General features: G+C 35.3%; 4 protein-coding genes across 5 annotated transcripts; 2 read left to right on the plus strand and 2 right to left on the minus strand.

Annotated features, from left to right (window-relative positions):
* Nucleotides 1-440: 440 nt before the first annotated feature.
* On the plus strand, nucleotides 441-2,862 carry LOC18602580 (rho GDP-dissociation inhibitor 1-like). Of its 2 annotated transcripts, none has more exons than XM_018118685.2 (5): nucleotides 441-835; nucleotides 1,230-1,296; nucleotides 1,867-2,088; nucleotides 2,177-2,301; nucleotides 2,508-2,862. In XM_018118685.2, the coding sequence occupies exons 1-5, from the start codon at nucleotides 581-583 to the stop codon at nucleotides 2,592-2,594; spliced, it is 756 nt and encodes a 251-aa protein (XP_017974174.1). In that variant the 5' UTR covers nucleotides 441-580; the 3' UTR covers nucleotides 2,595-2,862. The 2 variants fall into 2 exon arrangements, with proteins under 2 accessions (XP_017974174.1, XP_007034119.2); XM_007034057.3 differs by having other exon boundaries at nucleotides 1,870-2,088.
* Nucleotides 2,863-4,410: 1,548 nt separating this feature from the next.
* LOC18602581 (MACPF domain-containing protein At1g14780-like) lies at nucleotides 4,411-12,800 on the minus strand. Its single transcript, XM_018119950.2, has 7 exons — nucleotides 12,162-12,800; nucleotides 10,049-10,287; nucleotides 7,999-8,200; nucleotides 7,834-7,911; nucleotides 7,547-7,730; nucleotides 6,444-6,610; nucleotides 4,411-5,427 (listed from the first exon to the last, which is right to left on the minus strand). Exons 1-7 carry the CDS (start codon nucleotides 12,408-12,410, stop codon nucleotides 4,735-4,737), a joined length of 1,812 nt encoding a protein of 603 aa, XP_017975439.1. The 5' UTR covers nucleotides 12,411-12,800; the 3' UTR covers nucleotides 4,411-4,734.
* A 1,980-nt stretch (nucleotides 12,801-14,780) lies between these two features.
* Nucleotides 14,781-21,258, plus strand: LOC18602583 (oil body-associated protein 1A). Its single transcript, XM_018119362.2, is given in 6 exon segments — nucleotides 14,781-14,801; nucleotides 20,401-20,513; nucleotides 20,606-20,618; nucleotides 20,620-21,010; nucleotides 21,094-21,205; nucleotides 21,207-21,258. Coding segments are annotated over 6 exon segments (702 nt in total).
* LOC18602582 (P-loop containing nucleoside triphosphate hydrolases superfamily protein) lies at nucleotides 16,692-19,169 on the minus strand. The gene has a single exon (XM_018119856.2). The coding sequence runs from the start codon at nucleotides 19,030-19,032 to the stop codon at nucleotides 16,969-16,971; it is 2,064 nt and encodes a 687-aa protein (XP_017975345.1). The 5' UTR covers nucleotides 19,033-19,169; the 3' UTR covers nucleotides 16,692-16,968.
* Nucleotides 21,259-25,091: the final 3,833 nt, after the last annotated feature.

Raw genomic sequence — 25,091 nt, forward strand, 5'->3', positions numbered from 1 at the left:
TCAGTTTTGGTGAGAAAGAAAACAAACATAGAGGGTAGAGGGTGGAGTCTCCAAGCAAGTATGAATGTCTTCAAACGTGGGCCAGGCACAAGTGCTGGTTCAAGCCAAACCACTGTGCTAAAGCCAGTCTGGCCTCACCACACGTTGTGTTGCTGAGAGAGGTTCGACTACAATTATTAATCTAAACTCTTCAAGTCTCAAGGACCATTGATGCTATAAAGTTGAAAGGGGCGAAAGAGCAAAAATTGGGGAAGCTGGCAGACCATACAGCTAACTTTGTCTCAACTGCCCCAGCTATAGAAAGTTCTCCTTCAAACTTTAATAACCATCCTTTTTGTTCCAACTGCCTTTCCTGTCAGGTCTTGTGTCATGTATCAATGCCATGTTTCCCATCTCAACCAAGGTGTGTAGATGGATAAAAAATTATCAACTAGCATCCAAAATTTTTAGTTAACATCAACTAATTTGGTACAAGTTCAAGCCCACAAACCAACTTTAAATGTGAAGCTTCCTTTTAACTCCTGCAATTCATAACTGCTTCCCTTAGAGGTGGGTTTCACAGGGGCAAAAGAAAAAGCAAATGTCAGCTGCTGTAGGGAATTTCTCAGCATCCAAAGAAATTGGTTTCAATAAAAATGAAACAAAAAATGAAGATTTGAGAGATAACGAAAACAACAAGTTTGTCGATGAAGCAGAGGAAAATGATCATCATAAAGATGAGGACGATCACCATGAGAGTGAGCATGATGAAGAAGATGATGCCAAGCTGATATCTGAAAAGGCATTGGATCTTGGTCCTCAGTTCTCACTCAAAGAGCAGCTTGAAAAGGACAAGGTATGCATGATCTCATTTCCTTTTCATTTCTCTTATCTGCTTCATTTTGCAATACTATCAAGGTATCAAACCAAGCCCAGAACCCAGTACTACTCAAACTCTGTTCATTGGAGCTTTTATCAAGTGCTAACTCAAGCCAAACATTGAAGCGAAGCCCAAGCTTGAATTTTCTTGCTTGAGCTAGCTTGTCTATGTACTCATTTTATCTTAGTTTATTTTTACATGTTTGAAGTTCGAAACAATCACCCATCAAGCTTAAGTTCAAAGAAGTTTTCCAAAATAGCTTGTAAATAAGTTTTTTCATTTAATTTTCATAAACAAGCTAACTTGATTTGGCATCTAAATATAGCTCTGGGTATTTCTTGTTTGATTATTTATTACTTTGTTTCCAAAGGATGATGAGAGTTTGAGGAGATGGAAGGAACAGCTTCTTGGGAGTGTTGATATGTCCGCAGTTGGAGGTAATTTGCTTTTCTTACACAAGTTCTACTACAACCCTCATATATTTTTCCGTTGCATAGAATTGATATCTTTTCTAGGAATTTGAGAACATCCTGCACTAAGTTGGCTAGCTCTCTCTCTCTCTCTCTCTCTTCCCTTTCTGACAGTTCTTGTCTTCTTCAGTCACATTGTATAAGTTAGTGCAAAATATTCCGTACTTCTTTAAATTTTTCAGCAACATTTATACTGTCTGGTACCATGTTTAAGTAAACACACACACACACACACACAAAATTCTGACATTTATTCAGACAATGATTGTAAGATAAATCAGCAGCGCTTACTGCCACATTTGTTTACGATCATTGGAGATAACTAGAAACCTTCCTAAAGCCCTTATCAGTGTTTGTTGGGGTTCACATTTGCCTGCTGTCCTGCCCTACCTCCCATACAGGGAGCAGCTTATGATCTAGTAGTTTGTATTAGGTTTTTGTTTCTGTGTTTCTATTTTTTTTTTTTTTTTTGTATATGAAAAGTTTGCATTATAATTTTAAAATGCAGAAGCTAATAAAAATATATCTCCTTGAAAGCAGAGAGTAAGGAACCACAAGTTAAGATACTGAGCCTTTCAATCCTATGCCCCGGGCGGCCAGATATTATCTTGCCAATTCCATTTACTTCCAAGCCTAAGAGCAGTCTGTTTACACTAAGGGAAGGAAGCCGGTATCGCCTCAAATTCTCCTTCACTGTCTCCAACAACATTGTCTCTGGACTTAAGTACACAAGCACTGTCTGGAAGACTGGTGTTAGAGGTATTAAAAACATGAAAACGTACACTATGATTTCATTAACAAGGAGACATTATTCATTATGGTCATTGATCATGAAACTTTTTTGCAGTGGACAACACAAAGCTGATGTTGGGAACATTTAGCCCCCAGAAAGAACCTTACACATATGATTTGGAAGAAGACACTACCCCTTCGGGCTTGTTTGCTAGAGGGTCATACTCTGCAAGAACCAAGGTAAATCATTGAACTGATAATACTGTATGTTAAAGCTCTGTTTGATCATTACTTTTGTCACATGCTTTTCCTTTTGCAAGTAAAAAGTAAAAATTGTATCTAAAATACAACAACAATAGTAAAAGCAATGATAACATGGAATCTAGAGTAATTATTGAATCTTTCCTTTGATCATATTCTTGACTTTGTTAATTTGTTTTATGCAGTTTGTAGATGACGATGGCAAAGCCTATTTGGATGTGAGTTACCACTTCGAAATCCAGAAGAATTGGCCATCATCATCACGTCCTTGATCAAATACTACCACATTTTGGGTTCTGCAATCCATTGTTCTTATTTGGTTACATCAAAGACTTTGTGCTTGATGTGTTATTTTTCTTACCTTTTTCCTGGTAGCTTGAATTTCCTGTCAACTTTTTCCCTGTGTTTTTTGTGTATGATTGTCTGTCTGTCTACATGATGTCATGGCCTCCACATTCGCTTTAATCGAGGTTCCAAATTGTACATAAAAGTGCCACTTATTGATGAAATGTCCTTCCAAAGGAACTTTGCCTCCAACAATTGGTGAAATCATTATGTATGAAAATGACAGGGAAATGGAAACCATGTGCCATGATTTAGCAAACATGGGATCTGCATCTGCTTTTAATAACTTTAGTTTTGGTGTGCCTTCCATTGCAAGGGTTCCAGAGTCAAAGCCAATCTTAAATATATAGTGGTCCCAACCCTTTTTTGCAAGTATTTGGTTGTCACATGGCATGAAGTTTCATGCCTGGTAGACTCACCACAAACAAAGAGAGGAGAGAGGACTCTAGGACCAATAATGAAGAGAATACTTTTCAAAAAAAAAAAAATAATGAAGAGAAGTTTCCACCAACCGTCTTTCAATATCTTCATCATGAATATGAAGAAATCATAGAGTAAAAATCTACAAAAATCATGTACCTTATCTTCTGTGTTCAAACATGGCAAAATTGACGTGCGAGTTGTGGTCCACAGCAAGAAAATATATGAGACAAATCAGTTGTAGTTGTTAAAAAGAAGTTGGCATGTAATGACAGATACATGGCATTTAATGGAGATTTGAATAAGAAATCTTACATTCAAACCTTAATGTTCTGCCTTACGCAAGAAAGTATACATATAAAATGGAAATAAAATGAAAAAGCTGAATGCTACTTTGTTTATTCACACCAATCTCAAAGCAACCATTGACAGCTTAATTGGCAGTTGGAAAGCTAAGACCTCAATAATCAGCAAGGTAGTGGTTGGAAGAGTGCAATGGATATAGTTTGAAAAACAAGAGACAACCCCTCTTTTTTTCTTTCTATTAAATTAGAACTTCTCCTGGATGCTGCATCTAAATTTACAGGTTGCCATCATTTGCGTTTGCCCACTTTCCTCTCTCAGTCTTTGGGGGATTAGTTGCCCCAGAGAAAGCCACTTAACTTTTTCATAATTTTGGAAATAACATCATTTCCAATGAAGCTTAGTGCTTAAGTAAGTGTACCTGAATACAAAAAGTAAATAACAATATTTTAAAATGAAACAGGAATATCACATGACAGCCATGATTTGATCAAAATCGGACGGTTGGGATTAGGAATTGAAAGTAGGATATAGGTGTACCTCAATATATATAGATGTCTCATCTTAATTTCTCACACCAACTTTTCCTCTCTGTTCTATACCATGGCTTTCATGGCGCATGGCTCCCATGTTCTCCAAATGTTGTTTCTTTTTCCTGCAATAGATTCTCAATCTAAGGCCTCCTTAGCTCAATCAATGCTGTCTGTCTGCAGCTGAGCTTTAACTTGCATCCACCTCTTCTAATCATTTCACTCATGCCTCCTTGCTTACCCTATATAATTGCACTCTTTATTTATCTGTCACCTTAATTGCTGCTTAATTTAAGCATGGAAAAGGAAAGGAACATGAGAAATAGGATAGACCATAAAGAAACCTTTCATTGCTCCTTAGCAATGATGGGGATAACATGATTAGATTTATGGCTGGATTGTTTTATCAAAGAGGATCCTAAGAGACAGATAAGTTTGCAAGTACTCAATATAAATGCCCACTGATGTAAATTTCTAGGTAACTATGCTCTTTACAAACTGATGGCATGGCTTCTATTAAAATTTTACACTCAGTTACAAAAATGGAACTCTGTGAACAAAATGAATAGTTTGTTCCTTTTCAAAAAGAACAAAAGAAAAAAAAGGAAAAAGGATAACAAATAAACCAATGACAACAGTTAAATTTGCCACTTGGGATGCAGCTCAGGCTGTTGGAAGGGTAAGAATTTGGGGAGATTGGAGCTATAGCACTCTCCACTTGTACAGAGGGGATAGACAAAGAGTGATTCAACTTTCCTTTCTCTTGTATGGTTATATACCAACCTCACTCTATATGTACAATAGGAGCTGAAATTCATGGATAGTCCAACAATGCAAACTTCACTTGCAAGCTAATCTTACCACCCTCATTGACTAGCTTAGCTGCAGTTACCAACCAATGTCCTGGAGCATCATGTGGACCACGCACGACCTCAGATACATCTAAATATTTTAGCAGTTTTTTGGAGCGAATTGGTGTGGGAGGACCATCAGGATATACACCTGAGTTAAGTGCTGTTGGAGCCTGCTTTTGTTGCTCAGTTACTGCCCGTTGAGTGAATGTGAAAGTTGTGCTTAGATTTGTGAGGAAACCGGTCTTGCGAGAAGTTTCAGGTGCAGCTGCCCATTCTGTCTTCCGGATTGTGCAGTTGGGTATATGGGTGTAAAGCAGACGGAGATGCAAAACTGTCTTTGGCCACTTCCCTTTGTTAAGGAGCTGTGCACCAGTTACAATAAAAACTCCACTTGAAACTTCTTTCAACCAGTTAGGATCATGCTTAACAACTGATGTGCACACATTTGAGTATCTCTTCCATCTGACTGGCTCCAAAAATTGATCACTGGAATTATAGTCATCCGAACCTCGCCATTGACAAGGTCTGCCAGATGTGAATGTCATTATATTTGGAAGACTTGAGAGATGCTGCACATGTATCGCCAACTGGTTGCATTTCTTTCCTTCCAAGAACAATCGGAGGCCAACTATTGGTTTTAGATCACTTGAAACCTGAAATTGTATTAGATTATTTAAATTTATTTGTAGTAACAACAGAAGATAGGATGAAAGATGGCTGCATATCTATCTCAACAAAATATAGGATGAATGTTGTTAAATGAGAAGAGACAGTAACTCTGATGGGTCAAGAAATTTAAACCTATATTTAAACACATAGCACCTGCCTGTTCCTATACACACATGCCTACATTTTCATAGATTTAGTAAGATACATATGCATGTGACAGAAAGGCAAAACTACACACAGATATGTAAGACAAACTCTTGCAAAGCCATGTCACCAAAAGTACATACTTAAAATATTTTTTTGCTCATAATTTATCCTCAAAAATAGTTAAGTTGTGTTTGTTGTTTGTTGTTACCAACAAAAAACATACAACTCAACTTCCACTTTCCAGAAGTGGTGATTCAATTCAACTTTCTACCACACAATTTGACCGTGGAAAAAGTGACATTTCAAATAGTAAAGTTGTATCTGTTGTTACCAATAAAAAATTCAATGCAACTTCCAGTTTCCAAAAGTAGTACCTCAATTCCACTTTCTACCACACTTCAACCATAAAGGTTGGCCTTTTAATAATAATAAGTGAATACATAAAACCTCCCAAACCCCACCAGTGTTGTTAGTACAGTACAAGAACTAGTCATACTTGCCAATTGCCACACTAATACTGATTTCGAGCAAAACTGGCATGCTGATATTAATCTTACTTTTAGGATTCTCTGTGCTAGCATGATGCTCATAGAATTTTAGTTATGTTGGGCACAGATCCTATCATAAGATTTTAAATTATCAAGTGCATTGCTTACAAACAAGAACATAAAAGGTAAGCATTAGCGCAGTTTTTCCTTGACTTCAGGAAATATGCATTTCGGATCTCATGAGTCTTCTGTTTCACATGAAAATATAAAATTTTAATGCAGGTCACAAGACAATATGATGATGCAAAATACATAAAACCGATACCAACTACTATAAAATAATGCCTTGTGAGCTGTTTGACTACCTGTGTAGAGCTGACATGTATCTTAGGACCCATGAAAGAAAATTGCAGGGAAGGGCAAGAAGCTTTTTTCATCTGATGCCTAAGTGGCAGCTCACAGAACATAGGTGCCCACTGTCGTGGAACTTGAAACTCCAAGAAATACCTTAAATCCTCAGGAGTAGGCTTGTCTAGACACAGAATCAGCAAGTTAAAGAAACTTTACTATCACAAAAATTAGAATATAGAGAAGTATACTAAGAACATATGATTTGTAAGAGATTGTTAAAAGAATGATAAGGCTAAAGGCCTCTAACAGCTCTGTACCTAGGCCCAAAATTTCATGTTCCCTCTGCTTGAATTTTTTTTTTTTTAAATAAAAAAGTTCATTCCTGTAGTTTTAATTTTTGTGCAATCAAGTAAAATGATAACATATTAATGTTTTTCTGCTAAATGTCTTGACATGGCATTGATATGTCAAATTTAATGTCAGACAAAAGGATATGTGGCATTTTTTTTCCAGTGAGGACACAACAGAAGGTAAATCCCTACCTCTAATTGCCATGTGGCTTTTGAGTTTTCATTGCGAACTGAATTTTAAGAAAATAAAGTAAAAAAGAAAACAGATTAAAATCAAGTTTTTTTTAATAGATATTTGGGGGAAAAGGGATTCAAACCCTACTCTTTTTCAGAAGGAGATCATGCATCAACCAATAACCCTAAAATCAAGTTGAAAAGTGAAAGTGCTTTCCATAGCATGGCAATCAAATAGAATTCCTTGGATCCTCAAGTACTGTCTCACCAACCAAACATACCTCAAATCAAAATCACACAAATATATATGAGTGAAAAAGAAGGCAGTCAAACAAATGCTTTAATTGATTCTGAACAAGTAATTCTGTCTTTCCAACAATTTTTAATTACTAATTTAGAATTAAAATTCTAAATAAATTCGGTTTTTGTTTTCATTTTTTTTTCTTTCCTACCAAAATCCTTTAAAGATATCCTTGCCTTGCCGCCAAATTGTTATCATAGCCACAACATTTAGCTATATTTTCTAGTAGAGAAGGATTTCAGTCCTCTTCAAAATAATATTGAAGCATTTAGTCAGGCACTGCAATACTTACAACGAAGATACAAATTGATCGCATGGCTAAGGTACCCACTTCCAGGAATCCCAGTCAGAAGAGAAGTAATTGGTACAAACTTGAACAAAATTCCTTCTGGTTTAGCAGGTACTGTTTGCAGCCAGTTGGAGTGACTATGCAAGAACACATTTCCTCCTCTTTTTGAACAAATGACAGAGAGTCCCTATTCAAGTTGAAAAAAAAGGGAAAAAAATAATTCAAGGGCTGTAATGATTATTCTATGGAAAAAAGAATTATATAGAGTAATACTCAAGTTCTAGACTCACATCTTTGCTTGATGTTTCTGCAATGCTGGCCAACTGCATGGTGTTTGACTGCAAAATGCGATTAAAGACCTCGGGCACCTACATAAATAAATAGCATTTAGAAACAATATGATTTAAAAGACAAAAAGAAAAAGGAGCCCTTAAATTTCGATGAGGTGCTAATACTTTTAGTTTGCCATCTCTTGTTTTTCTCTGTAGTAATGAAGGGCTTTTCCCATCTGAAAACATAACATCTCCAAGATCCTCCAAATACCCTCTGAGCTCAGCAGGAGGAATTGTAGAGGAATTGTTCTGTCTGACACAAATTAAATCTTGACCTCCAATAGCCATGCCTACTATTATGTGTGTCCCATATGTCTGGATGAACCTGCCTAATACAATTTATTAGATATGTACTACATGAAACCAATAATAATAAAATTAATAGATGCCAAGTAACCAAAATTATTCTTTCTGTTTCTTACCCCCATAGGAGGAATTGGGGGCAAGTCCCCAATTTTTCACATTTAGATACTTCACTGATACAACACTATGACAGAAAACCTTAGTGGAAATTACACACACACACACACACACACATATGTAAATACATACATATTTAAGGACTCCCCACACCCACTTTTTTCAATTGGCAAGTGATGTCTTTAACCAAAATGTAGTAACAAACCTCTTCAGCATTCCTATTTTAATTTAATATTCAATATCTGTTTATACAAGAACACTACCCTAGCTCCAAAAAAAACATACATAAAGAACACTGAATATAATAAATGACATAGGACAGCTAGGGGCAGTTGCATAGTCTATTAGTGGATGGTTGCTTAGGTTTTTGAGGACCCTAGTCATGGATACAAGAGATGGGAAAGTTTTTATTGAATGAAGAAATCAAGGATTTAGAAAGCTATTTTGGGGCAATCTGGTACTGTGAATAGCACTTGTGAACTGCTAATTAGGGTTATTGTTGCAAGTTGGTTACTTTGATCTGAGATGGATAGAGTTTGGTAGACGAGTATTCAACTGAAAGATTTATGGCTGATCTTCAACCTACAACAAAACTGGAACTAAAAGAGGAAATGAGGAGGACATCTAGGCTACACATCTTAAACTTCCCAAAGGCTTCACACTCTCCCAAAAAGCATAATGCTTCTGATTTTACTATAAACTTGTTTCAATTAAATAAAATCAGTTACATTTTACCTATCCTACTTTTAGAAGTGCTTGAGAACCAAAACACATGAAACTATCACAATTGACTTAAAACTACTACTAAATTTAGAGTTAAAAATACCTGATAACATCAATAAAATATAACATGTGGTTCATAGAATGGAATTGATAATAGGGTGGAAAGACACTTTTAGAGTTCCCCAAAATATCATTTCCACCACAATCATATAACTGATTCTACTAAATACAGATTCATACATTACCTAAATTATGATTAACTGAAAACCTTCAAATCACAAACAGTTATTCAAAATCTTACTTGGAAACTTATCTATCATTTGTCCTGTGCGCGATAAAGCAAGAAAATTTCACATGACTAAACTGACCGATTTACTAAAATTAACTGTATCAGAACATTTAAATGGAGATTTAAACAATTTAGAACCCAAGAAATTAGAAATCTGCATGTTATGATACATAAAGACAGCACGCTAGACTATAATTATTGACAACAACAACAGCAACTGTTATAACATTAAGATAGTCCCAATTAACTTCTCCGTATTGAAATTTTCCAATTAGGTTAGTCAGACATTTGCAATGGAAGCACAATTACGGTACAATTGGTTATATGTGGAAAATGATAGAATGCAAGCATGTTAATTTAATAATAAATCAAAAGGATTCTACTAATTTGAGAGCAAAACAGTGAGAAAGTAACATTTTCTAAACCAAAATGCATTTCACAAGCAATCTGAAAATGAATATTGCAGCTCCTTCATAATCTCATATTGAATTAGTTATGCTATATTTTTACAGCGCACAGCCACATGATCAACCTAACCAGTTCAGAACCATGTTCATTTCTGCATAACCAGCAATATATTCCCATTAACATGGGCAAGAGTGTATAACATACAGTTGACAGGATTATTTCTTGATATTTCTTCATTCACACAAAATGCCTCCACATGATCCGTATGATCTCTCATTAATATAGAATCGTACTTAATGCCAAGGAATTGCATAAACAATACTGAAAAGCTACCTAGACAATGATGCTGGATCCCAGTGAGGAGGAACAGACTTCTTAACTCTGTCATGCAGTACAAGTGGAGATGCTGTAAGGTGTAAATGGTACAATGAGATAAAATAACCATCAAAAGCAAGATTTTTGGTGCCTGCAGCATCATGAAGCCAGTCCCCACTCAAATCAAAGATAGTGTTAAGATAGCCTGAAGGAACTTTTCCTTGTATTGAAGATTTCTGATTAAGTAACTCAGACATCTGCACAAGAAGTAAGATTTGGAAGCAAAGATAAGGTTTAACATCAATACAGCACCAAATATATATATTCAAAGTTATATAAGGCACTTAATCAGTACAGCATTGAACAAGGCGCAAATCCTAGATAATTTTCACTTTAAATCATGCTTTTTTTTTTCTTTATTTTCTCTTTCAGCGATAAGGTTCAGGTAGAAACCCATCCAAGATATTTTGAGATTAGGATATTTCTCCTACTTTAAATTTTCAAGAAGTTACCGGTATATTAGACACTTGCTACCTCACTAATATCAGTTGTTATTATGGATCAATAGAGTTCCTAGATGATGAAACAAATGATCAGGAACTCATAAAAGCAATTATTTTGTCTAAAATTGAGGTTCACTTTATATCAAAGTCAAGGTTTTATTTCCTATCTATTGCAAACCAAATGATTTAAGAAGAAACCTTGACCAAAAAAGAAACGAATTACTAGGAGACTGAAAACTGTTCGATAAATAAACTTCAAAAGTTGAAGCTTTTCCACTATACCAGTTCTCAACATGGTACATAATCAAAGGGCAACAATGTTATCATTATCCTTTGCTACTCTTTTAATTTCCTTTTGCACTAAAAGTAATTCTATCAAAGACTTTCTCAGTTATTCCCAACAGAGTCCATTACTCTTCAGCACCTCAAGGCCAACACTTTTCTTTAGAATTACATTCACAGAAAGATGCTTTTATATAACCCCTAATAACTAGTAATATGGTCTATGACATCAGATCCTTTTCCATTCTCATTTAATTTCAGCGAAGTAGATAGTATTATATTCAATACACAAATCATAACAGCCGTCAACAGGAAAATATTCCTATTTTATTTAAATAGGACTCCATTGAGCCCGAAGCTAAACTACATTTAAATCCAAACCTGGATAGGCTAAACTACATTAAATCCAAACCTGGATAGGCTAAACTATATTAAAATCCAAACTTCGATAGGCTTCCTTAAATTATGAATCATTAGACATCATATAAAAAATAAGAATGAAAAGTGGAAACAAATTTTTCTTATCCTCATTGACACCAGTAAGATAGAATTAACTCGGGTATCTCTGGGAAGAAGAGAAATTTTAAATAGTGAAAGTTCCATGAATTCAACTAGCCCCATCCCATCTTGTTCACATTTAGGAGTGTGAAAGACATGTTAAAGGCAAATCTAATAATCCATGCAAATACAACCTAGATTTCCTTTCCAACTTAAAAAATATCATTTAGTACAAATCCAATTATGCATGTAACCTATCCTTCTTTTCCAACTCCAAATCTTTGAAGTTGCATAAAAGGTGCCCTTAGTCAAAAGAGTGGAATAAACAAGTCTTTCCACATGTGACATAAGGTAACTTTTCATCCCCACCATTTCAAGGCTCATTCATAAAAAAATGAGGATAACTAATGCCCATAACACAAGTTAAGGCGCTATTTTTAAAAATAAATTTTTCATGAAATTGAAAACGAGACAATATTTTAAATAAAAAGAAAAGTATTTCCATAAATAACATCTTGTCTCACCAATAATTAAGGGTTCAGGCACTCGTTAGAATTTTACTAGTCAAAATTTTATACTTTTCTACCCGCAAATTTTGGCAACCTCTGTAGTTGTACAAGGTGGCCATTATCGACCAGTACTAAGCTAAATGTTTTTGACCCACTAAAATGAATCATGAAAAAAGAAGGTAAAAACTAAATCATGGGTTAATCAGGGAACTGATGCAAATCAAGTTTGAGAAAATTTTCTGAATTGGGTCTCCAAACTAACATCTTAATTATACTTCAAACACATATAAATCCCATATATTTCATCAAATAGAGAAAAGAGAAGGAAAAAAAAAGAACCTGATTGAATTCAAGAACATCAGATTTGAATCGAATACGATCGCCTTTATCAAGACGGATATCTTGGGAAACACCTTGGACAGTAAAAGCACCTGGAAATACAATGTCTCTTTTATTGGTTTCATCAAGCACCACCAATCTTGTTCCCTTGGCATATTTCAACCTGAAATCTCCACTTATATCAATCCCTTTTCCCAAAGCTTCCATAGCTCTAACCTCTATCGGCTTCTCAGTGTCCTCCATAACCATAGTTTTCTTCTCAACTCTCAAAAAGCCTCAAAGCCTGAAAGCAGCAGCAGGAGGCTTATAATTGGAGCTTTGGGTTGATTTTTTTTGGAAGAAAAGAGTAGTAGTAGCACAAAATTTGACCGTCAGCGTCATTATTATTCTTATAGGCCATTTTAGACTATCGTGTGAAGAAATGAAAATTATTTGGGTCGATGAAGAAGAGACGTCTGGGAGTTGAAAAGCATGTTTTACATTTTTTTATGGGTATTGAAAAGAATTTGAAAGGCAGTGGAAAAGGAATATGGATATCATCAATACGTGGCTAGAAGGGAGGCAATTTCCTGGAAGAGGGAAAGCTGTTGGTTTGGAGTATTTTGGTATTTGCCTTTTACCATTTCCACATGTTGAGGGCAGTGGAAAATTGATTTGATTTTAACAACGCCAAGCATGGTTTTATGACGTTTCGGGATTGGGAATTACGAGTGTTGGACAAAGTGGGGACCACGTGGTGTTGACCCCAACGCAACCAAATGTTTCCCCAAGTCAACCTTGATAACCTACCTACTGCTTACCTACTGCTCCTCTCCCTTGGTTTTTTATGCTTCTGCTGCGATAAAATAATCTAGGTATCGTTTCCTCTTTCTACTGATATTTTTCTTCCAAGCTCAGCTCCATAAATTGTTCAGTTGGCAAATCACACAAGAATTGTATTGTATTCTATTCTGAGATATAACACAACCCAAATTATTTATTTGCTGCATTATTACTGGGTTGTTGAAGCAACAGACGTTTTACAGCCTGGTGAATTATTATAATTATTAATATAATTGCCGAGGCCCAAATGAAGTCCTGTCCTGTCCTGTCCAGTCCAGGCCTGCACCAGGTAATAAATATTTTTATTCAAAATTGATCAATTTAGTTTTCATATTTTAAGATTTTATATAATTAAACGTCTCTATTTAATTTCGCACAAATTAATTGTTAATACGATTGACGTGACACTGACATAACCTTGACTTTCCTTCTTTCGGAATTGCACAGTGTCAATTGCCTCGCATCCATCCATCATCAGTCTCGCCTGATTGTGCGTATGAGACAGCATCGGGCCATCAATTTAACACTCACATCAACATTCAATTCCCACATCTTGCTTCCCTCTGGCCCCCGAAATGCTTGTTTTGTATAACACTGTTAAACATATGAGAAAGATAATTTTGGACCTCCAAACCATTGACAAGTCAAGCTACCTCCATCAGGATTAAGATTTCAGAAACGCAGGGATAAGTGCTACCGACTTTTGACTCCCCTTCAAATTCACTACAAAATACTGACAGTATTACCCGACTTTATGATTTTGTGCTAGTGTCTGATGCGAACTCACTACTTTTCATGCAGGTGATCCGATAAATCCTCAAACTATCTGTTTGTGCACTTACAGAACAGTTTGTTTCCAAAGCAAAGACAGTGACTCGGGTAGTACATACCATTTATTCTTACTGTCATACAAATCATAATACAATTAGTCTAATCGATCTATAGAAATTACAGGACAATACCTACGCAATTTTCGCAAGGCAAAGCGAACACCGCAGAAACCGCACAGAGAGACCCTCCAAACAAGTTTCCACTTCCCTACATTACCCTTTTTTAACTGCCCTTGCTCCAACCTGTCAAAATGCATATTGTCATTTTCATCTGAAAATTACATAAACTAAGACCTAGTTTGATGTCAATTTTTCTTCTCCAAACATGATTATCTGCCCTCAACAGACAATATGGACCCTGATTCTGATTATATACAGTTCCCATATAGCTATATCCAAAAGAGGCCTCAAAATCCAGCATCCATGCAGAAATCATATTCTTCTTTGCTATATTTTTTGCAGTTATGGTTCGTTTGAGGATGGATTCGGCATTGCTTAATCGGTTTTAAGGATCAAATGAAATTGGGCATGAACAACTAAGAATTAAAACTGAGCTTAGAGACTGATGATAGTGAGAATGAGAGAAGTTAGGAATTTTGTTGGTGGAGAATTAATGAGGTGGTTGGGACAAGATGGCAATGGGATTGAAGGAGTACCAGTAGAACAACATATTTCTTCCCCAGAAAGAAATATAAGAATTAATTTAAACAAATATTTTCATTTATGCTCCCACTACAACATGCACCACATACTGTTCAAATGATCACTTTTTCTCCCACTTTTCTGCATGCATCGCTGACTTCAACTTAATACAACTAGAAGGTAATTGGATGGAGTGATTCATTTGAAAAATAAACTAGATAAACCAGCAGTCTGTTCGTAAATAAAAACTAGACATTAATTTATCAAGAATTATGCACTACCAGTATCTTTTCTCCTCTTACTAGCCTCTGATTCTCTCGTCTCAATGTCAACAGCAGACACGCAAGTAACCACCAATGTTTAGGAAACAAGACCTTAAGCATTGTCTACCATGAGTGCATGAGCACAATTCACATGTATGCATGCCAGCTGGGCTGATAAGGAGATTCAAAGGAAGATCACTCAATTCAAATGGTTTACCCTTCCTTTAGTATGACTCTTTTAAAGAGCTTTATGTATGTATGCATGCATATGCTCACACACAATAAGAGAGAGGCATCATTGGCCAACTCAGTAATAGAATTTTAAGATTCACCATACAAATTGAAGTGGGCAACACTGGCAGATAACTTTCATTACAATCAAATAGATGAATTCAAGAAACATAAAAAAAAAAAAGAACTCCAATGGATCGTTACCTGCTTTACAAGCTTTATATATATCAGAAGACGCACCCAGGTACTGCAAGAGAACAGATTAATGAGATATCAAGTGTGCCAACAACCAAGGACAAAGCACCCCACATTTCATGCTCAGACAATTTTTGTTGAGAGTTCATATTTTTCAGGTTCAAGCTTATAAGATAGTTTTTTGCCGTGAATTTACCTTTCTGAAAATGCTAGTTTAGTGAACTAGCGTAGTTGCATTGGTTGGCAAATGAGTATGAGGAAAACCCAAAGGACATATCTTCATGAACATAAGCATTACAAGCATTAACATATATCTGCAAAATGAATAAATACATTGCAATACATAGCTAATGTCTGTAAACGACAATGACATACAGCAATAACAGGGAAAGCAAAAATAACAACACTCACGAAAGCTATTCTATTTGTTGTGTGTCGTCCGGCCAAAATAAGGTTAACACATTATTCAAATCAGAAAGCATAAAGCTAACAGAAAAGATCATATAGCTCCCAACCACCGTTCCAATCCACATATAAAGAGACAAGCAAATGAGGTGACTAAATCCTAGAAAACATAAAAGGATCCATTTAATTTCAAGGTATCTGCCTTTTAACTTTCATATCCCATGAAAGGATATTGCTAATTAGCACTATATTATCTGAAACAAAACCCCGATCACTTATTCAACTATATCACATTTGATGAAAAACACTAAATCCCATTTGAAATCTCCACTATCACGTCCTGTCCTAGCAACACATACAAATGTCATTTAAAACAACACTCACCCAGTTTATCTTCAACTGATCCATCCATACAATAATTCAGCCAATATTGGGTTTGAAAGTTCATTCTCAAAACACACATTTCAGCTACAATAATCAAGGAGAATTAGACAATGTACCTTGAATTATAGAAATTCCTAGGACAGAAAGCTTTCTGTTCCCAGGTCACTATAGGTTTCTAATTTTCTTTTCAAGGATAATCTTGATACAAATAAATACTCTCAACTATCAACACTAGTACACCTTTGTCAGGAAACCTTCTAACTTTAAAACTACTGATGTTGCATGAAAGTTCTTGAATGATACTCCATTATGAAGTAAGGACTTATATTCCATGCCAATATAATCTTCAATGATAAAAATAAGAATTTTCACTCACATAAATATCCAACCTCTACTGTGTTACCTAAATAAATTCCACCCAAGCTGTTGACGAATACCTCAACTTCTAGAAAAGGTGACAATTTTGTCAAGATTTACTTAATATGTCACAAGCATAATCAATGAGGAGATAGTCATTCAAATTGTCATGCAAAACACTTATAATCTATTTCATATATATCTAACTATAATAAATATATAGAAGGTATTCTTCTTCACTTCTGCCGTTGCATCATGCTTCGTGGTTTTTTCCTCCAAATATCCCAAGTTGAATTTCCATGCAAGCCAAATTTCAAAATTTTATGTTTGTAAACATAATACAGCAAAACAAGCTACGTAACATTATAGCAGTTATAAATGTGAATATCTGAAAGAATATATAAACCAGTAATCAGTGACCTCAAATTAAATATTTCAAAGTTCACCATCTTCCTATTACCCAGTAATACTCCTCTAGTGACAAATTAGCATGGTAGCAGCAATCCAGCAGCAATTAAAGTAAAGACAGCTAATAACACTTTCAAATTCTACAATTGAAGTGCAAAAAGAAATTACTTGTGAGAAGCAATGATCGATACTTCGGCAACTACAATACCACAGTACAGCAAAACATATTGGGGCTTTTACTTCTTACGTGCCAATAAAAACTCAAGTTTCTCAATGAGCGAAAACAGTGTCATTGCGTCTAGGAGGTCTGTCAGGAATCGATCCTGGTTTGAACTTAGAAGCTTCATGCTTTGCCAGCTCAGGAGGGACAGGGCTGCCACTTTGAACAAGCATCTGCTTGAGATCATAGAAGACATCAGAGTCTTGAAGAGTCAAAAATGTTGTGGCCACACCAGTCTTCCCTGCACGTCCTGTTCTTCCAATACGATGTGTGTACATTTCAATATTACTAGGCATATCATAGTTAATGACATGAGCCACATCAGGAATATCAATTCCACGGCCTGCAACATCTGTAGCAACAAGGACATTGAATCTTTTCGCCCTAAAACCCTCAAGGCTAATTTCCCTCTGCTCCTGCGACCTTCCACCGTGCAAGGTTGTTACTTTATAACCAGCCTTATCCAGATTCTTGGAAATAGTATCAGCATTCTTCTTGGTATTAACAAACACAATTGCGGTCTTATCCCCAAGATCATCGAGCAACTTCTGCAATCTCGAGAACTTTTCTGATTCCTTCATCATCATCACATGTTGGGAAATCAAATCGGTAGCCTTTCCAGCAGTACCAATGTTGACCACAACAGGATTCCTCAAATACTTTCTAGCTAGCCGCTCCACAGCTGGAGGCATCGTAGCACTAAACATATAAGTAGTCCGATAAATCTTTTTTTCATCAAGCTCCTCATCTTCATTCTCTGGTTTCAAATTACTAGATGGCATAGCATCCAAAACACCCACAACTTGGGGCTCAAAACCCATATCTATCATCCTATCAGCCTCATCAAGAACCACATAATTACACTGGTTCAATACAGCGTATCGTCTCTCTAAACAATCCAGCAGACGACCAGGTGTAGCAATAACAACCTCACACCCTTGTCTAATCCTAAACCCTTGTTCTTCTATTGACTGACCACCAACAATTGAAACAACTTTAATACCCAAATAATGTGCAAACTTCATAGTTTCATCCTCAATTTGCTGAGCAAGTTCACGAGTCGGGGCCATGACAACAGCATAAGGCCCCTCAGCTTCATTCTCTTCACTCATAGGTGGTAATCTGGATATATAAGACAACATAGGCAAGACAAAAGCAGCAGTCTTACCTGACCCTGTCTCTGCGATCCCAATCACATCCCTTTGCTGCAATCCCAAAGGAATCGCTGCCATTTGTATCGGGGAAGGCTTCTTATACCCAACTCTCTCCACAGCTTTCAACAACTCGGCACTCAATTTACTCTCAACCCAACTCCTCATTGGTCGTGGAATCTTCGACCCTTTATAGGAAATATTAAAATCTTCCCTAAAAATCCTCCAATCTCGTTCAGTCATTTCTTCAAGCTTCTTTTCAGACCAATGCTTATCAACTCTCATATCGAATGTATCGTAAGTATTCGCCGCTTCTTCCTTTAACTTCTGCGCCGCGGCTTCCTCTGGTTTCTCTTCAACCCCTTCTTTTTTCCTAATCTCTTCCCTCATCTCCTTCTCATTCTTCGCCGCGAGCTTCTTTTGTTCCCTCCGATCCATTCCAGCCCTAAACCCTCGTCCGAACAAAAGCTGAGCCTCGTGAGGGTTCTGGTACAACGAATTCATATCCCTCGAAGTATCTTCCGTGTTTTCCCAATCGAAAGAAAACCTAAATTTCTCGCTAGGTTTGATAACCCTTTTTTTAGGCTTTTTCGATCCGAGGTATTGCTCTTTAATCGATTCCAATTCTTTTTCCCTTTCTCTCTCCGCTAATTTTTCCAGCCGCGCTCGTTCTCGAGCCTTGGCTTCCTCCTCCCGCTCGCGTTCCCTTTCGCGCTCCCGGTTTCTCCGCTCGGATTCGCGGTCTCTTTCCCGCTGCCTTTCGCGGTCGCGGCGATCGGAGGAATCGGAAGAAGGCTTAGTAGAAGGAGAATCGGAGTTACTGTTGGTGGTGTTGTTAGAGCGGTGGAGCTCTTCGAGGCGGCGTTTCTGTTGGGCTCGTTGCTCTTCGAGGCGTTTAAGGGCTAGTTCTTCGCGTTGGGCTTTGGTTAAAAAGACGGGTTTTGAAAGATTGTGGTTGCTCATGGTTTGTGTGAAAGAAAGGAAGAAGAAAAAGGAAAATGGGTTTTCGCTTGGTTAATTGCAGGAGGGGAAAGGTAGAGAGATTTTCGAAGTAATGGAGGTTTCTAGGAATACTTCTGCAGCTATTACTCCTTGCTGCTCCCAGGTTTCCATTTTGTTTCCGCTGTTGTTTGTTGTCCTATGCTAAATTACCACATTTACCCTTGTTGTTCAATACACACAGCCAGTAAATTTTTATTTTTTATTCATATTGATAATAGCTAATGATCGATCGATTTTATCTCACATAATAAATATTAATATAATATATTGATGTGATGCAATAACATCATCACACGTGTTATTTTTACTATTTACATTAATATGAATTTAAAATAATAAATATTATTTTGATTAATTATAATAATATTTTATTTATTTATTTATTTTAAAAAAATAAAAAATTTAATTCAATGTAATAAAAAAATAGATATTAATTTAAATAATAAGTGATTTTAATATGATTTGATGGCACTAAGGCGGAAGAAGATTCGGCGTTCGAAATGTAGGCACTGATTGTGGGAAGAAATTTGCTGGATAGCTTGCATTTGTTTTTTCTTTCATTATTGCTTCCAACTCCTCTGTTTCATCATTTCAAAATGGAGGTAAAGCAATCTGTTTTTCACTTCACTCTTCTGGAGGGTGACATGAATTTTTACTGACGTGGCATCTGATATGACAGTAATTACATAATAATTAAATAATTTTTGATAAATATAACATTTATTACATTTACTATAAGATAACTGAATAAACTAATCAATCTAACATAAAAGTAAATCAAGTCGTGTACGAAGTAACCAAAGGCTTAATGCCTCTCCTTATTAGTGATGTAAGGCTCCAAACTATGTTTTTCTCTTTTACGAAATCACTTTTATGAATTTATGAATAGAAAATACAATTGCAATCACTTTCAATTGATAATATATTATAAAAAATAATGGACAAATCAATAGGAAAACAAATAAACTAAATCCAAATAAGATGAAATTCAAAAATTTCAAGACTTGTTTTCTATAGTCGAGACACAAATTAAGAATTTTAAACAATTGATTAGCTAAATTGCTGCCGATTTGAAAAGAAATGTTGCAGAAACATCTTCTCTCAACAGCTGTAGTTGATAAGAGAAGCCACTTCACAAGAGCAACGAGCCACGTTTATCATTTCCCTTTCCTCGCGTAACTCTGCATGCAAAAGCAATGTGGCCCAACTCATGATCAAGGGACCTTAAAACGAGCTGGCTAGGGCAGCCTTCACTCGTCAAACCCCCCACAATCCAAAACGACTCAAACCGCTCAGAAATTAGCCAGGCAAAGCAATAGAGCGATGTAGCACCCACAAGTTCCAGGAGAACCAACTCAGACCGCCACTTCCCTCCTTGAGACGGCCACTGGCACCATCCAAGGCTTCGCCCCCGTCAAACAAATCCATCAACATCTCTGCGCGTAATTAGCCCTTCTGTTTTGCTTGTTTTGTTTTTCCAAATTTCTAAATATATTGTCAATTTCTTCTAACCATGTTACTCGCATTGCTGTAGATTTCATTTCTATTGGGTACGACATCACCCTTCAGGTCGAGGCTCACCATTTCTGCGCCCATCAAAACGAAGAAATGCGGCAGTGTCTCATATACGACAGCCCTGAAGCAGATGCAAAGCTTATTGGATTGGAGTATATCATATCGGAGAATTTGTTTTTGACCTTGCCCGACAATGAGAAACCGCTTTGGCACTCGCATCTGTACTAGGTGAAGAGCGGGGTGCTGTTCATGCCAAAAATTCCGGGGCCAATCGAGAGGCAGGACCTTGATAAGGTTTGCAAGACTTACAGTTGGACGATCCATTTCTGGCAGGTTGATAGGGGCGGCAATCTCCCTTTTGGGCTGCCTCAGCTGATGATGGCTCTCACTAGGGATGGCCAGCTCTATGATGAACTTGCCCGAGGTAATAAGCCTTAGAAAATAATATTGTAAGACTTTATTTGTTTCCCAAGAGTTAACCATGCATTCAATGGTATATGCATACAGATGTTGAGAAGCGATTCGGGGTTTCCTTTGCGAAGGAGAGGGCAAACCGAGCTGAGCTGACTGGTCCGACACATGGGATTCATCCGCTGGCTAATGGCGGCGGAGAAGGGCTCAAGGGAGGTAGATTGCAAGCCTATTGATTCTGTTCCCCGGGTCTTTGTTTGAATTTGCACCTTGTAACGCAGGAATTACACGGCTTTCTCTAAATCCTAGTTGTTCCCCGACCTCTCTGAACAACATGTACAGGGCAAAACTAATAATAAAAGAAAAAAAGCCACACCACAGCAGTAATCCATACTATTGAGTTTGCTCCTAAAGCAGCTCTATCTTAAGACCTGATTGTTAACACTCGATAACTCATTACCAGGGGAGGGAGTAAAGATCAACTGTTATAGAAATGAACGTAACCGAAGATAACAATTTCGAGCGAATTGAAGTTTTATTGGAAACAACAGCACTGGAAGTTTCTAGCTTACCAAACATATTACTACAATTTTAATTTGTTTTATATTATAATATAACGAAATAATGGAACTCAAATGGCAATAATATAATTTGAACTAATTGAGGGCATTTTGGATTCCTTGCTCTGTATTTCTCATGGATGATGTGGGTCATTTGACTTTGGTAAGTGGGATGAATTTTCGATTTTAAGCATAAATTATGAGTTTTTTTTACTAAATGAAACAAAATTAGCAATATCTAATATTTAAAAATGAGAGCGTTTAGCTTTATGTAGGCATATAATTATCAATATCTACGTAAAATTATTTCAATTTTTTATATATTAGATATTATCATGAGGTCATATATACATCTCCACAATTTTTTATATCTTATTATATATTAGATATTACCATGAGATCATATAGATTGATCAAATTTGATCAATTATTGAAAGTGTATCAATTGATACATGTCTATGTACGATATATTTCGTATGCTTTATTCGTACATTACATAAAAAAAAAAATCTATCAAATTCTTTTTGGGTATGAGCTGAAATATAATAAGTCACGCTACTTTTTAGGTTGTAGACTTCGTAAAGGCTTTTAGAACTCTATACTTCATAAAAAATTTAATAAAGAGTAAAATGATAAAGATTATCCTTTGGGGTATTTTAAAAAATAATTTTTAGAAATAAGATGTTTTTAAAAGATAATATTTTTTAAATTTTTAATTAGTTTTAGTCAAGTTTAATAGAATTACTTTTAATGATGTTACATGTCATGCACATAATATTACACACTATATTAAAAAAATATTATTGTTACACATTATATATAAAAATATGTTACACATCATATATAAAAAAATTATTACACGTCATATTAAAAAAATATTATTAGTATAAGTCATAGTTAAAAAAGTTGTTACATATCATATTGAAAAAAAAAAAATTGTTGCAAGTCATGTATATAAACATGTTACACGTTATATTAAAAAAAATGTTATTGTTACACTCCATGTTAAAAAAACATTATTGTTACACACTATATTCAAAAAAATTTTGTTTTAGTCTAATGTTTAAAGTATTGTTGTTACTTACGAACTAAAACTTCAAATCCTCTCAACTCTTTTCATTTCTTTTTAGTTTTTTTTTAACAATTTGATACGGATTAAAACATTTCTAACATGTTTTCATAAATCAAAACATAAAATTTTTTATCTAAAATATCTATTTCGGCTAAAAATTGAAAAAAACTCCCTTAGATTTATAAATTTCAAATTCATTATTGAGTTTATTAGTATCTAGGTCATGAATTAATCCAATTAAAAATTATTTCAAATATATGTGATCATTTTTACCATTTTAATTTCATCCAAAATATCTAAAAATCAAATTTTCTAAATAGCCACTCAATTCAAACAAATCAAAACTATTGTTTGGCGTCTTAAAAGCTTGGCGAAGAGAGAAAATGATAAAATTAGAGAAAGTTGGATGGTGAGAAAAAAAATCGAAAACACATATGAAAAGAAATTGTGATGAATGGTTTAATTTATTTAAAATAGTTTTAAGAGTATTTTTGTTAAATTATGACTAAATATGATTAAAAATAATTAATTTTATTTTAATGATTATTTTTGAAATACTATTGTCAGAAGGGTTATTTCTTACAATTTCTTCTTATCCTTTTGACTATTTTTTTTTTTTCTATTCGGGTCTCTTTGCTAACCAAAATTCAAACTTAACCTTAACTTTGCACTCTTTAAAACTGCGACTATTTTAATTTTTTATTATAAAAATAATATATTGAAACTATTAAAAATTTTATTTATAATTAATAAATTATTTTGAAATATATATCTTATTTAAAATTATATATTTATTAAAAAGCATGTTGAGAGTTTAAATTAAAAAAAAATATTTTTTATATGTAATATGCATTTTGATTTAACAACTATGTACAGGTACAAAATTTACCGATAAGTAGGAATCCTCCACAAAGCAACCGACCGTTGGCAATTGCATAACAAAGGCAGACTTGAGGCTTGAGCAAGAAAAATAGTGGCATAGGGATTCCACTTCCCAGCAAGCAACATTGAAAAAGATTTCCAAGGTGGGAAGAACAGACTGCTTATTGCTGGCTTTAGACACTGATAATAAACTGTTAAACAATAACCGTGCATGAAATGTTAAAAATCAATTCATTCATTCAAACAAAAAAAAAAAGAAATGATGGAAGTATATATCATCAAAGATAAGTAGAAGGGAAAGGGTACAGCTACAACATATATTTGCAGCCTTGCTATGCGAGGAGAATCGGTATTGAAGCTCCAATCGTTCGCTTCTCCTATCACCCTCAATGTACTGAGCATCAAAAACAAAAAAGCTTTTCTCTTACATCAACTTTATATATATATACACATATTAGAGAATGACTCTGCATAAATTTCACACGAGTTAAATATAAAACACTCATACATACCCGATCCGCGTAGAGTTTATATTTCTAAAATTTATGTAAACAATTTTAAACTCTTTTTAAAAATACTGTTCAACTTTTTTAAATGTCTTTTAAAACAGACACGTTATTAAATGAATAAGCTCCTTTGAAATTTCCTTTTTTAAGTATGTTATAGATGCGTGAAAGGAGTAGAAGAAGGCAAAGATTAATTGGTAATTGAAAATGAAAAATCAAAGGCTTTGGATGGATGGTAGTAGAAGAGATCATGGATAAATGTCGGAGGGAAAGAATTGGGCCAGGCCTCTTAGCTAACTGAGATGCCAATTATTCACCCAAAGAGAAAGCAGGGAGCATTGAGCAACTCCAATTTTCTTAAGCTCATATATTGGGCCCATTGCCAGTCGTGCTATATAAATTTGGTTCGACTTGAACTAGATATTATGCCGACATCCAAAAGTTCAATTCGAGGGCATTTCACCGATTAATCGACATTTTCTGGACAAAATGATGTAATCATGTGATAACTAACATGGCACAACTCAAAACTTCGAACCATGAATTTGGCGAACCACAAAATCATTGCCTCCATCATCCAGAATCACCAAAAAGAACCTTTTGGTGCTTCTTTTCCTTCTCCTTTTCTTTTGATTGGGGTGATTTTTTGAAAAATTTCGTCTTTTTTTCCAAATCTCAAAAGATTGAAGATTTAAAACTCTCAGATTTAAGTTTTGTTTTTGAGAATAGATGAAATTAATCAGTGAAAAGTGTAAAGGCAAAAAGAAGAAGAGAAAAAAGGGATCGATAGTACCAAAATCCCTTCGTCAACAACTTGGTATAGGTTTTGTTTTCAAAAAAAGAGGAAAAAAAAGAAAGAAGGGTTTTTTTTTTTTTTCTTTAGAAAAGTAAACCAATTGAAAGGTAAAAGGAGACATGAGGAATCGAAACGTAGAATTTTTCAAATTTGATTGACGACGGATGACAGATGGCACTGACGATAGACAACGATGGTGGTCAGATTCTAGACAGCTCATAGGAATAGAGATGGAGAGAATGGGACGATAGAAAGAGGAAAAGGAAGAAGAAAATGGA

Source organism: Theobroma cacao, chromosome 4 (assembly GCF_053813885.1).
Source record: "Theobroma cacao isolate CCN51 chromosome 4, ASM5381388v1, whole genome shotgun sequence".
NCBI classification, from domain to species: Eukaryota; Viridiplantae; Streptophyta; class Magnoliopsida; order Malvales; family Malvaceae; genus Theobroma; species Theobroma cacao.

Bases quoted from the DNA above. Each gene is read 5' to 3' on its own strand.
- LOC18602580 (XM_018118685.2), top strand. From the start codon at position 581: ATGTCAGCTGCTGTAGGGAATTTCTCAGCATCCAAAGAAATTGGTTTC. The intron at 1,297-1,866 runs GTAATTTGCTTT...TCTCCTTGAAAG, and splicing joins TGATATGTCCGCAGTTGGAG to CAGAGAGTAAGGAACCACAA. The intron at 2,302-2,507 runs GTAAATCATTGA...TGTTTTATGCAG, and splicing joins CATACTCTGCAAGAACCAAG to TTTGTAGATGACGATGGCAA.
- LOC18602581 (XM_018119950.2), bottom strand. From the start codon at position 12,410: ATGGTTATGGAGGACACTGAGAAGCCGATAGAGGTTAGAGCTATGGAA. The intron at 8,201-10,048 runs GTAGCTTTTCAG...TGTATTAGGCAG, and splicing joins GATCCAGCATCATTGTCTAG to GTTCATCCAGACATATGGGA. The intron at 7,912-7,998 runs GTATTAGCACCT...TTATTTATGTAG, and splicing joins CAAGAGATGGCAAACTAAAA to GTGCCCGAGGTCTTTAATCG.
- LOC18602582 (XM_018119856.2), bottom strand. From the start codon at position 19,032: ATGAGCAACCACAATCTTTCAAAACCCGTCTTTTTAACCAAAGCCCAA.